This window comes from Pseudorasbora parva, chromosome 23 (genome assembly GCF_024679245.1).
Source record: "Pseudorasbora parva isolate DD20220531a chromosome 23, ASM2467924v1, whole genome shotgun sequence".
NCBI classification, from domain to species: Eukaryota; Metazoa; Chordata; class Actinopteri; order Cypriniformes; family Gobionidae; genus Pseudorasbora; species Pseudorasbora parva.
The window spans coordinates 26687682-26702311 of NC_090194.1; the positions used below are offsets into that span (position 1 = coordinate 26687682).

At 39.5% G+C, this 14630-nt stretch overlaps 1 protein-coding gene across 2 annotated transcripts in view; it reads left to right on the forward strand.

Moving 5' to 3' along the window:
• The window catches only part of ksr1a (kinase suppressor of ras 1a), a 63209-nt gene that overhangs the window by 24816 nt on the left and 23763 nt on the right, over nucleotides 1-14630 (forward strand). For both annotated transcript variants that reach the window (XM_067432609.1, XM_067432610.1), the window contains exons 2-4: nucleotides 1446-1586; nucleotides 7561-7708; nucleotides 11533-11995. In XM_067432609.1, the coding sequence (XP_067288710.1) occupies nucleotides 1446-1586; nucleotides 7561-7708; nucleotides 11533-11995 (752 nt within the window). The remainder of the gene's footprint in view (nucleotides 1-1445; nucleotides 1587-7560; nucleotides 7709-11532; nucleotides 11996-14630) is intronic.

Here is a 14630-nt window from a genome sequence, read left to right on the forward strand (position 1 = left end):
CTTCCAAATCACTGAATTCAGGTGTTCAAATCACTTCCTTGGCCGCAGGTGTATATAATCAAACAGATAGACATACAGATGCTTCTACAAACATTTGTGAAAGAATGGGTCACTCTCAGGAGCTCAGTGAATTCAAATCGCTCTCGGAGTTTGGTGGAAATCGTGTTCACAGGGGCACTGTAGTGCGATCTAAAAGGGCACTTTCACTTCCAGTCTGGATTTGGCAGTTGCCAGGAGAATGGTACTTGCCTGACTGCACTGGTGGGGGGAATGTGTTGTGGGGTAGTTTTTCAGGGGTTAGGCTTTGCTGCTAAGTTCCGGAGAAAGGAACTCTTCAGCACACCAAGACATTTTGGACAATTTCATGCTCCCAACTTTGTGGGAACAGATCGGGAATGGCCTCTTCCTGTTCCAACATAACTCCGCAGAAGTGTACAATGCAAGGTCCATAAAGACATGGATGAGCGAGTTTGGTGTGGAAGAATTTGACTAGCCTGCAGAGTCCTGTGTAGAGTGGGGCGAGTAGGACCTGAGGGTAATTTGAACATATCCTTTGTAAAAAATATAAAGCAAAACATACAAGTGCAAAAAAGACAAAAATATATAAATGACTAGTATTTCCAATGTCGACTTTAGTAGCAACAGTATCGTTTAGTTGACTAGTCTCATACATCCCTATAATCCTCACAGGCTGGAATGGGGAAAAATCCTGCAGTATCGGTGTGTTCTGCGGCATGGGCAAATGGGAGCAGGCGGCGGCGGCCGTGTTCGAGACAGACTGCCGTTTTAGCCTCCGTGTGAACTCTGCGTCTCGTGGAGCTGTGATGTCAGAACGCTCCCACCGTCAGAGCAGTGTTCCGATGACACTCGGTTGCCATGCCAGCAGTGCAGTCGCCCCCATGAGGAGGGCTGCAGCTCCCTTCCATATAATAACAGTTATTTATAGCTGACAGCCCTGTTTGCTGAAGGGGAGCACAAAAAAGAGAGAGGGAGAGAAAATCCAGTCAGATTTGAAACTGCAGGCGCTCTGATGCCGTGTTATTTATCAGACCTGCAGGTGCGACTGATGCTGAAATCTGGCTGATGAGAGACACCGCAGTGATGCAAAGCTGTGGATTAGTGCTGATTTGGACTTATCTGTGACTTTGATTAATTGACGTACCTTCCATCCTGACAGAACACGCATTCTTTGAGATTTCGCACCCACGTCAATAGGGCCTGTCATTACATTTAAATTGATTTTATGGCATGTCTTGGTGTCTTATGTGATGTCCATCATGCTCATGTAACATTTGTCATCAAAAATCTGAGTTCACACAGCTGTTTGTGAAATTGTCCTTTGGTTGAATATGAAACCCGCAGAGGCAATAAAGGCCTATCTTAAGCTCCGCCCCTACTCTGACGGCCCCTCCCTCATTCGCTTTGTGCTCTGCTGCCCCCTGCAGGTCAAGCTCATGAAGTACATCTGTAAACAGCTGCAGTGTAAGCAGAAGGTGCCAGACACAGAAAGGCCGCCGGCCCTGAACAGCTACCCACGGCTAGAGGACTGGTTACGCACCATCAACGTCAGAGCTGAGCTCATTGAGGTAACGTGTGTGTGTGTGTGTGTGTGTGTGTGTGTGTGTGTGTGTGTGTGTGTGTGTGTGTGTGTGTGTGTGTGTGTGTGTGTGTGTGTGTGTGTGTGTGTGTGTGTGTGTGTGTGTGTGTGTGTGTGTGTGTGTGTGTGTGTGTTTTGAAGAGGATGGAAGATTTCAAGTATCTTTTCAGCTAAATTCATAATGGTTGTGTTTAATGGTTTGCCTGTAAATATTCAGGACTTTGGTAATGTGACACTTAAAAATACAATTTAAGATTGTAACAAGGTCACTCTCACAAAGCCAATCAATGGTCATATTTGTCCGGATAATATTTCACACCAAAAGTGAATAATATTTTTTTTAATTAAAGGTAACACTTTACAATAAGGTTTCATTTAGTTAACATTAGGCAACTACTTTAGCTAATATGAACTAAGAAGGAAAAAACACAGCATTTATTATTCTCAGTTAAAGGAACTGTATGTAAGAAATGTATTTCATTTAATCATAAAATGGCCCTGATATGTCACTAGACATTAAAGGGGTGGTTGTATGCGATGTCACTTTTTAAACTTTAGTTAGTGTGTAATGTTGCTTCTTGAGCATACGCAGTATCTGCAAAATTACAGTGTGACATCATAAACCCTTGCTATTAACATAAACACTGCCCCCGCGAACATGCAACAAAGTGGACGATGCCACGTCACAGTCATTATAAAAAAGAGAGCTGTTGCTGTAAGCTAGAGTGTTGCAGACATGCCATCGAAACAAAGTTATTTTCACCCCAAGTGCACGACTTCTGTGATCGGCCTTCCTCGGGATGCTGGACTTCGGGAGCAATGGTTTCAATTTGTGTTTATTTCAGTTCCTGATTACAATGCAAATTTAGCCATCTGTGCTGCTGCACATTTCACGGAAGACAGCTGAAAGAATCTTCACGAGTTCAATACTGGATTTGCTCAAAGGCTCATCATTCAGAGGTTCTGCTTGACCTCCTTTCCCGCTATCTGGGTCTGATTCGGGCTCAAATTGGTATGGAAATATTGACGCCATTATTTGCACTCCAGATGTGACTTCTGCCCATAATGGTAACGGCCGTTTCACACCGCAAGCGTGAGCATCGCGTATTTTTTTCGGCGCCCATGTTAATCAATGAGTGCATTCACACCGGGAGTAGGAGCAGCACGTGAGCGTCAAGCAGGAGCGTCGCGTGAGCAGCAGTGAAGCGGGGGTTTCGGCTGCGAGCCTATTTTTGCTGCGCTGCTGACGCTCCTGACGCTCAATTAAAGCGAAAGTACACTTTTAAAGGACAAAATAAATATCATTTCACAGAAAAAGTGCTTAAAATGCACACAGGAAGCACGTGTAGTGTATTTGAACAATAACTGGAGTATGTCAGAGAAGAAAACGAAGAATAAAAAATATCTGTGGAAGACTTTAGCAATTTAAACTTGTTTTGATTATTCATTTTGGGTGAAAGTATGGTTATGATTATAAAAAATTAAGTAAACTAGCCAGAAAATATAACAAACTTTCGTTTAGTTTAGTAGGCCCTATTTAATATTCAGACAGGTAAAGGCTCTCGGTCTGCAGCAGTCGGTAAAGCGAAAGCACACTTTTGATGGACAAAATAAATATAATATCACAAAAGCGCTCAAAATGCACACAAGAAGCACATGTGGTGTGTTTTAACAATAACTGGAGTATGTCATTAAAGAAAACAAAGAATAAAAATCAGCTGTAGAAGATTTACCCATTTAAACTTGTTTTAATGATTCAGTTTGGGTGAAAGTATTATAAAAAGTAAAGTAAACTAGCCAGAAAATATAATAATTTATTTTAGTTTAGTATTTAATACTCAGACAGGTATAGGCTCTATCATTGTGGGAGCCGCTGCTGTGACGCTGCACCAACGCTTCCAGTGTGAATAATCTCGCGCGTCTGCAGCTGCAGTCATGATGTGGTTACGCTGAAGTGCTGCTCACACGCTGCTCACGCTTGCGGTGTGAAACAGGCGTAAGGGGTGTGGCGTTTCCGGGCAACCTGTGCTTGGCACTTCAGCCAATCAAAGACCACTGCGTTTTTTGTAGGGATGGATGGGCTTCATAGAAGCAGGAAGCAAACGAGCCGTTCAAAGGACAGTGGAGACACGGTGTGGAATAAAGGTCAAATATAAGAAAAATACAGCGTTAAAAAAAAGAAGACATGTTATACTGCGCCCCATAAACACAGCCAAGAAAAACACCACAGAACCACCACCTTAAAAAATCATATTAATCTAAAATATTTATATCACTGACAACAGTAGTCTGGCCAGGATATTGTCATTTAAAAGTTGTTGTTGCAGCCCTCAACTGATGTTGATGTTGTCATGTTGTGTTTTGGCCTGAAGCTCCACCCTCCACCTATCTACCAATCACAAAGTCAGTAGTGTTTCGGCATCTGCGTTGCCAGATCTTCTCTAGTTACCACAGCTGCAGCTACAAACGTTTCTGCTGGATCCTACAGCCTATCTGGCAACCTTGAGTCTGGGGGGAGGGGAGAGGGCCACAATCTTACATACACTTCCTTTAATGTTCAAGGTGCACTATGTAAACATTTTTTCTGTAAAATATCCAAAAAACACTAAGCCAGTGTTATATATTTTGTTTAATTGAGTACTTACAATATACCACATGTTTCCAACTATTTTAAATCGTTAGAAAATTGCTATTTTAACCAATGAACCGGGACGTCTGAGGGAGTCAATTGCCTGTCAATTGTGTCATATCAGAGTTACTCTCGGTTTACGGTTTTATTTGGCAGAAATGCTTTACCTTTACTGCAGTGTGCAACAAGTTTCATAGCAGCTGCCAAGCTAACACACAGAGTAACTTCATAACATAATTTTCAACACACTCAAATAGTATCTAATATGATAAACAGAGCTGCGTTATCTCACACTCATGACTGGAAAAGTGGAAATGGTACTGACGACTGTGGCATAATAAAAGTCCCGCTTATTAACAATCGCTCCAGCGACCTTGCTCAGCTCCACAACACTCGTTTCTGCTCTGCTTCATACTACAGTAATGTTAATAATCGCATCCATGAACATTATTTCCGCTATATTCTGTTATGTATAATTTTAAGGAAATATAAGTTGATTAAAAATGTCATGGCATCAACACATCTCAAAAAAGTTGGGACAAGGCCACATCCCCTCTTCTTTTTATAACAGTCTGCAAATGTCTAGGGATTGAGGAGACAAGTTGCTCAAGTTTAGGAATAGGAATGTTGTCCCATTCTTGTATCATACAGGCTTTTAGTTGCTCAACTGTCTTAGGTCTTCTTTGTCGCATCTTCCTCTTTATGATGCGCCAAATGTTTTCTATGGGTGTAAGGACCTGGACTGCAGGCTGGCCATTTCAGTACCCGGATCCGCAGCCATGATGCTGTGATTGATGCAGTATGTGGTCTGGCATTATCTTTTCGGAAAAGGCAAAGTCTTCCCTGAAAGAGACGATAACCGGATGGGAGCATATGTTGTTCTAAAACTTGGATATACATTTCAGCATTGATGGTGCCTTTCCAGATTTGTAAGCTGCCAAGCCACATGCACTCATGCAACCTCATACCATCAGAGATGCAGGCTTCTGAACTGAGTGCTAATAACAACTTGTTGTCCTTGTTCTCTTTAGTCTGGATGACATGGCGTCCCAGTTTTCCAAAAAGAACATTTCAAATTTTGATTCGTCTGACCACAGAACAGTTTTTTTTTACCATTTTAAATGAGCCTTGGCCCAGAGAAAATGCATGCGCTTCTAGATCATGTTTAGACATGGCTTCTTTTTAGACCTATAGAGTTTTGGGTGACAACGGCAAATGCCACAGTGGATTGTGTTCACCAACAATGTTTTTCTGGAAGTATTCCTGAGCCCATGTTGTGATTTCCATTACAGTAGCATTCCTGTATGTGATGCAGTACCGTCTAAGGGCCCAAAGATCATGGGCATCCAGTATGGTTTTCCGGCCTTGAACCTTACGCACAGAGATTGTTCCAGATTATACCCAATCATGTTGCCAGTTGACCTAATAAGTTGCAAATTGGTCCTCCAGCTGTTCCTTATTTGTAAATTTAACTTTTCCGGCCTCTTATTGCTACCTGTACCAACTTTTTTGGAATGAAATCCAAAATGAACCAATATTTGGCATGACATTTCAAAATGTCTCACTTTCAACATTTGATATGTTATCTATATTCTATTGTGAATAAAATATAAGTTTATGAGATTTGTAAATTATTGTTTTTTTTTATTCACATAGTTTATATGCTTTATAACTGTATAAATGTACTGTCAATTTGTCTTTATATATTTTCATTAAAGGCACAAAAACAAAAACAAAAACAAACAAATATATATATATATATATTTATTTATTTATTTATTTATTTTTACTTGTGTACTTGCAGTATCCCAAATGTTTCCAAGAATGTTTAAATCCAGAGAAATAAGCTATTTTAAACACAGACCGTGTCCGTGTATCGCCTATCCGTGACATCATATCCGCGTTACCCATGGAAACACCAAAGACGTTTTAATATGTGTTTTATTAAACCGGTGAGCAACTGTTTGGATGCATTCATCGGCAGGAAACTAATCATTGTTATATAGCTCAACACAGTTAGTGTTATTGTTTAAATCTTGTTTTCTTGATCTAATACCATGTTTTACCATGCCTAATATTGATCTAGCTCACTGCAGTGTGCAAGAAGTGTCTCATTGTAGCCTCAGAGGAAAAGCATAGACTAGCATTATAACATAACTTTAAACACACTCAAATTGATCTAATATGATAAAACAGCACTGCGTTTCCCCACATACACATGAGCCGAAGAAGAGGCCGTCTGCAGCATAATAAAAGCTCAAGGCATCATCAAGCTACGCCTTTGTTTTAAAAAAGCTACTTAAAAACTTAATCAGGGCACTGATAAAATATATGAGCAAGGACATTTTGTGTGTGTGTGTGTGTGTGTGTGTGTGTGTGTGTGTGTGTGTGTGTGTGTGTTTTAATGATTTGTAGTTCAATATCTTTGAGTAAAGCTGAGGAATTAGAAAATCTGCTGTGTTTTGGCAGTTTGGCTACAGCCACTTTCCCAGCAGACCCAAGATACACCAACTCTAATTACCCAACATGCTGAGTCAGTCTCTCTCTCTCTCTCTCTCTCTCTCTCTCTCTCTCTCTCTCTCTCTCTCTCTCTCTCTCTCTCTCTCTCTCTCTCTCTCTCTCTCTCTCTCTCTCTCTCTCTCTCTCTCTCTCTCTCTCTCTCTCTCTCTCTCTTCTCTCTCTCTCTCTCTCTCTCTCTCTCTCTCTCACACACTCACACTCACACTCACACTCACACTCACACTCACACTCACACTCACACTCACACTCACACTCACACTCACACACACACACACACACACACACACACACAAATATGAGTGAACTCTCCTCTTTTCCTATTTCCCCACCTGCTCATCGAGGCCAGTTGCATATGTGCAGTATGATACTGTATGTCACATACATATCAACAGGTCAGTTCCTATCGTTCCTATAGTACATCCAACAGGCCAGTAAACCAAAAAAAAAAAAAAAAAAATTTGGTTTGTGAGATTTATCAAACTTTTACATTATGATTGTGTGAGTAATTCTGGGCTAATATGATATTAATATCAGTCAATTCTCAGGAGTCTCTCACTTCAAATCAATCACACAGGTTACAAATTAGGCATTAATTAGTCTAAGGGGTCATGTTTCCTGGGAGTTTGAAGAGGCGGAGAGCTTTATCCACAGGAGAATAAACTGCGAGTGCGTGGTGTATGTGACCCTGAATCACCTGTTGAATAACCATCTGTCCGTTAGGATCATGTCAGCATTTTGCTGATTGCTTTAAGAGTGTTTTTCTTCACATTGCAGATAGGACTCACTGTCATTCTCTCCCTCACGCTCTCTTCAGGTAGTGAACGTAAAGCTGTCATTGGATGCTCTGCTGCAGATGCCCGGCAGTCAGGTGAAGGAAACCATGAGACGGCTGGGCTCAAGTTCAGTGGAGTGCACCAGGCTGTGTGCGGCCCTCAACTGTTTGAAGAGTGCCTCTGAGTCAGGTGGGTGATCTTTCCCTGAGATTCATTTAAGTTCACTTTAAATTGAAAATGACCCCATGATTTCACCCATGATTTCACCCTCAAGCCATCCTAGGTGTATATGACTTTCTTCTTTCTAATGAAAAAAAATCAGAGTTATGTTAATAAATATCCTGACACTTCAAAACTTTATAATGGCAGTGATCGGGTACATTGAGTTTGGAGCTCAAAAAAGCACATCCATCCATCCATCCATCCATCCATCCATCCATCCATCCATCCATCATAAAAGTACTCCACATGACTCCGGGGGGTTAAATAATTAAAGGATTAAAAGGGATTTAAGGGAATATATAAATAAGAATTGTAAAACACATTATAAGTTTAATGAAGTAATCAATTAAAAGTATTTTATATTATATATTCATATAAAAATGTTTTATTTAAAATGTGCACAGAATCACTTTTATTCATTCGTATGTCTAATATGTCGAAAATAGAAGCTTGTCTTGTCTCATCACATTCAGTTATGAATTGCATGAACAATCATGATAGCATATTTTCAATTCAAAACCGCAAAATGTAATAAAAAAGCGACAAGTGGTTTGGATCATAGGATATTACTGTTGGTTGCTGAACATTTCTATCGTAAAACAGTTGCCTAATACATATTCTTACATCTTTCCACAAACTCTTGTTGTGTTGTGACAGTAAGACCCACCTTCTTTGATTTGATTGGCCCTCTTGATCATTTTGACATTGACGAGCGCATTTAGACTGCTGAGGCAGAACAGCCTTTTGTCATCCTAACAACAAACAGCATTTCTCATTCTACACTAAAATAAGATAAGACAAATAAAATTAGAATATTATGAATTCTGTTATTATTATTTTTTATTTTATTTATTGATAGCTCAGACAAAATCATTGGCTCCGTCCCCCAACTCCGCTTAATATCTATTGTGACATTTATTCAAATAAAGTGTCTACTTGCACAAGAAAAATTGTTGGGCAGGACTTGATTTTGTCCATCTAGAAATTCCCGACAGGAATCGATTGGATGGTTGTGATTTGCTATTGGTCGGCCTCATGCCAGTAAACGCCAACAGAACAAAGAAGAGAGTTGCAAGAGGGAGGCGAAGTTATTTTGATTATAATATACTTAATACTAAAATATGAAAAATAGAGGAATGTTTACAAAATTACTTAAAGGAAGTGTATGTAAGATTGTGGCCAAAACTGGTACTGCAATCACTATCCCCTCTCCCCCTCCCCCTGACTCGAGGTTGCAAGATAGGCTGCAGGATCAGCAGGAACGTTTGTAGCTGCAGCTTTGGTAACTAGAGCAGATCTGGCAACCCGGATGCCCAAACACTACTGACTTTGTGATTGGTAGATAGGTGGAGGGTGGAGCTTCAGGCCAAAACACAACATGACAACATCAACATCAGTTGAGGGCTGCAACAACAACTTTTAAATGACAATATCCTGGCCGGACTACTGTTGTCAGTGATATAAGTATTTGAAATGAACATGATTTCTTAATGTCTACACTGAAAACCCTAATAAGTTGATTGAATTCAATTGATTTGAGTAAACACGTTCCCTCAATTCAATTGAGTAATGGTGTCTCCCAAAACTTGTAAATTTAAGTTCACTTAACTTGGTGCTCACGTTTACTGTACTTAAATATTTAAGTTCACCAAACTGGGTACACCAGAAGTTCAGTACAACATGCTGGGTACAACCAATCAAAACTTCAACATGCATTGCAGCATGACTAAATTATGCATCTGAATTGTGACACATTTTCTTTGATTCTTACTATTTACTTTTGCTGTTTTGTTCTGATATTTTTGTAGCTTGTTTTATGAGTTAAAAACAGAGTTTATCTGTTTATCAGATTATTTATTTATTTATTTATTTTTAATTGTCACCATTGTAGAGATTCATACTCGGATTCTTGATGTCTGTGTATGTCTAACTAATGCCATAGATTTAAACATGTTGTGCACAAAAAATATATAAATAATAAATTGGTCAATTACTACATGAGAGAAAAATCTCATGGCTATTTTTATTAATCTTTCAAAACTATTAATAACTGCTTAGACAACCAGAGCATTATACTCTGCATGAGATCATGGATGATGTTATCATCATCAATGAATAAACAACGTGTCTTGATGATATTTTCTCTTGACTTTTTGTTCCTTCACAAATGTGTCTCACGAACACAAAGCAGCCAGAGAAACACTAATATTAAACAGTCAAGGGTGAAACTATTATTTTCATTAAAACAGAAATAAAGTCAGTCTGGTTAGTTATAAGGTAGTTCACATGTTATTATTATGTTTAGTAACTTACACATTTTTATTTATCGATTTTAACCCTTAAATGCATGACTGTTTCGCCAAACATTCTTACATATTCAGGTCGTTAGCGACCCGGATCTATATGTAACATTTAACATAACCTCTACCTGTCGTGATAATATATAAAACTCCTGATGTTAGAGTAACACTTGCAGAAGAATAAAATAAAACCTTATTCTATATATATATATAATAAAACGTTACCTTTTGGAGCTTGTAAGGATTCATTTTGAGCAGATGTTTGATACCATCATCATCTCCCCTCGTCAGAGTTCGTTTACCAGTATATTCAGCATCTGCCTCATATTCGCGATCTCGAGCATATTCTCCAAACTCATTTTCAAAGTCTTCAAAATCTATATTTTGATCACTGACAGCTTCTTGAGCACATCCATCATCAAGAGACAGCGACACTAATATTTGATTGTTTAGTACTTGCTCTCTGCAGTAAATCACTGAGCCATTACAAGTTTTGCATATTATAATTATTATTGTTTCGTTTTCTGTCAGAGGTAACTATGAGTGAAACGTCACTTCATCATTGTGTATCAGACATTGCCACCTTGTGGAATAGAGGTGAATTGCGCCCTATTTCGTCATTATAGATTAATTTATCATTGTGCAAAAAATATATACGTACAATCGTACACACCTCGGGTCGTTAGCGACCCTATACAATTTTGTCAAAAAACTAGTGAAAAAACAGGCATTCAATTATAATTATTTTTTTCTTGTTATATTGTTTAAAATGGATTGATTGAGGAATACTAAGAAGGTTGATGTCTAACTTAAAAAAATTAATGAGGAGCAGGGTAGTGAATGACGTCTCGGGTCGCTAACGACCCGAGGTATGCATTTAAGGGTTAAGATTGATCTTAATTGGAATCAGCAACAAGCAACGAGGTGAAAAGGACAGCCTTTTGTAAATGTCCTCCAATCAGTGAATTGGTTCTTTTTGCCAGACAGAACTCCTTGCATGGCATCACATCAAAGCAAGCCCAGATTGAGCTATTTTAATTAATTATGATTTTAAGTTCATTCAACTTCAAATTTTAAGTTTATGTATTTTGTAGGTTAATAAGTTATACTAACTTATATTTTTGAGTTTCTGGACTAAACTAGTAATATTAAGTCAAGATTACTTAATTTGTTTAAGTAAAGACAACATTAGGGTTTGCAGTGGCATATCAGGGCCATTTTATGATTAATTGAAATACATTTCTTACATACAGTTTCTTTAAATAGCTCTAATTAATTTCTAAGAATGAATCACTCTATACAGGCACTGTATCATGGGCTGTATGTGTGTGGTTGAGTTGTTAATGCATATATTTATTTCATTCATTCATTCTGAGATTTCAAAAATGCTCTAAGCCATGTCGAAATATTGATTTTTATTTCAACATATCATGTAGCCCTTATCTGAATAGTAGATTTCCTCTGAAATGACTGTAATTTTATTACCTTCAGGGGAGTTTAAAGAGGACAGCGGCTGTTGGTTCTCCGAGCCCATGAGGCGGGACAGTGGCGGTTTGACTACAGCAGACCAGATTCCATTACTAGGAGGTTCCCTGCGACCCCACAGCCCGTCCCCTCTGGCCCGACCCCCAAACACACCCTCCACGCCCCTCACCACCTGCCCATATCCCCGCTACATCCTGTCAGCAGGCGAGGCTCACATCTACCACGGTTACGCGGAGAGTCTGACCGATCCCAGCCCTTATTACACCTCCCGTCCTGTCAGACTCACCGGACACACCTCGACCCCGCCCATAACCCCGCCCTCACGGAGGAGACACCGCCTCAAGCCTCCTTGCACCCCTCCTCCTCCCTCCCGCAAAGTTTTGCACCTCCTACCCAACATCTCGATGACCCGCAGCAAGAGCCACGAGAGTCAGCTCGGCCACCGCATCGAAGACACGCCCACAAACAAGTAGGTCATGAGAAAATTAACCAGAGTACAAACACTGACATACTACAAATAGGGACATCAAGTGTACTTTGTAAAAGTATTTAACACTATAAATCCTACTGTATCATATATTTGATGCTCACATTTCAATCAACATGATCTAAACTTTGGTATACTTGATTATTATCATACATCATTATTAGAAAAAAATCATGTTAAAATGTGAGCATCAAATATGATACATCAGGCTTTTAAAGCTACACTCTGTAACTTTTTTAGTTTATTCTTAGCTAAAAGTACTTAGTTATTTCAAAAATATATGTGTTCTTTAATGCATATTTACTTCTTTCAAGTAATAAAGTATTCTCATAAGTTTATAATATGCCATTGAAAATACATACGGGTGAGGGGTTCGAATGTTGCCCCTCCATCTTGAAAGTACATTAGCCAAAAAGGGACATACCTGTAAATTCAAGCTTCGCCTTTCGTAATCTTGGACTAAATCAGCCACCGTAGGAGTTAAAACGAAATCAGAATTGAGAGGAACAGAAACTAATATTCGCTGGATGGTCATATACCTTTTCACCGATAGATGGGGGAAATATCACACAGTGTAGCTTTAAGGAATGCTTGTTTGTACATCTCTCAATCATCAAGGAACACTATTTTTTGAAAATAGGCTCATTTTCCAAGTCCCTTAGAGTTATACGGTTGAGTTTTAAAGTTTTTAAATCCATTCAGCCGATCTCTGTATCTGGCGGTACCACTTTTAGCGTAGCTTAGCATACATCTTTGAATCATATCAGTCCGTTAGCATCAGTGCTCAAAAAATGACCAAAGACTTTCAAAATTTTTCCTATTTAAAACTCGACACTTCTATAGTTACATCGTGTACTAAGACTAATGAAAAATGAAATGTATCTATTTTTTTAGACCGTTATAGCTAGGAACTACTTTCTCATTCCTGCGTAGGAACTTTGCGGCCGTCATGGGTGCAGCGGTGCAATGATATTACACAGCGCCTGAAAATAGGTAAACTTCCATCAACATAACCAGCGTGACAATCTGCTTGCACAGAGAGCATGCCTTGTAACCATGGAGACGTTTGTGAGCGACAATTCAGAATATATTTACTTTGGTGCAGATCCCGAACCGGATCTATTTGAACCGGAATAACAGTTACACTGAAGACGGGATTTTGAAATGTGAAAGAGAAAGTGTGGCTAAACAGACTCGGGCAAAAGGGACGAGGAGCGCAGATTCAAACTGGTGAGTCAGAGAAGAGTCAAAATTCAAGGAAAAAATGGTCCGACATGGATTCAGTCTTCCGACCTTTTGATTTTGACTAACTGTTAACGTAATATGTGAATGAAATATGCTAAGGCGAAGTCAGAGAGAGTGCGTGCGCTCTGCACTTTGTCTCTGTCACTCAACTAACATGCGCCCTGTCATCCATCACTCATAAATCACAATAACTGATCAAATTAGGCTTTGACGGGACAAACTTTTTTTGGCATCCGCTAAAATAATTTTCAATGCAGGAGACACACTCCGAAGCCTCGGCACACAATGTAACATCACATACTAAAGTCGTAGTATTTTGTACCATAAAAAACTGTGTAGATAAACAATACAGACAATTCCACATTCTATTTTAATCAAACTATACACTACCTCACCACAACTCTACAACAAAACTACTAACGTTGTATACTGTATAAACCAAATGGCCGTGCAAACCCCCACGCTCAGGGGCGTAGCACCAAATTTTGGGCCCTGGGTACAAACCATCTTGCTGGGCCCCCGTACCATGTATGTGTATGTATAGAAAACTGACTTCTAAGGCCCCCCCCCCCCCCCCTGCCTCGGGCCCTGGTTACTCAGTACCCTTTATCCCCCCAGTCCCACGCCCCTGCCCACGCTAAGTGATTGCATTCACAGGTAACGTTAGCTAAAGACAACAACAGTGCTTTTAAATCTGGTCGTTCAAGCTAACAAAAAAATTAAATGATGTTATACTTACAGCCATGGGGGATGATACACTTTGCCCTGTATGACCATATCCTGCAGTTTCTTGTTTGAATCTCCCGGTGTTTTAATCTCTATGGTTCAGAGCAGTCAACCACTGATTCTTTCGTTCCTTGTTTATCGTTGGTATTCTGTGAAACATGATGGTTGTGTACACCTTCGACTATCACAGCTCTTTACAACACACAGAACCATGGCTAATTGCACAGTAAATCCACTACATAATTTGCCAGCTGCAACTCTGTATTATCTGCAACGACACAAACTTAGTACGAGTCGCATTGGAAGTTACCTATCTGAGGACTACTTTCAGGCGCTGCGTAATATCATTGCGCCGCTAAACCCATGGTACGACCGCAAAGTTTCATAATTCTTTCTCAGGAATGAGAAAATATGTCATATCTATATCTGTATAAAAGTCTGAACTTTTAATTTTCTGTTGGTCTTAGTACACAATGTAACTTCAGAATAGTCACGTTTTAAATAGGAAAAATAATATCTTTGAAAAAGTAGTCTTTGGTCATTTTTGAGACCGATGCTAATGGACTGATATGATTCAATGATGTATGCTAAGCTACGCTAAAAGTGGTACAGCCAGATACAGAGATCGGCTGAATGGATTCAAAAA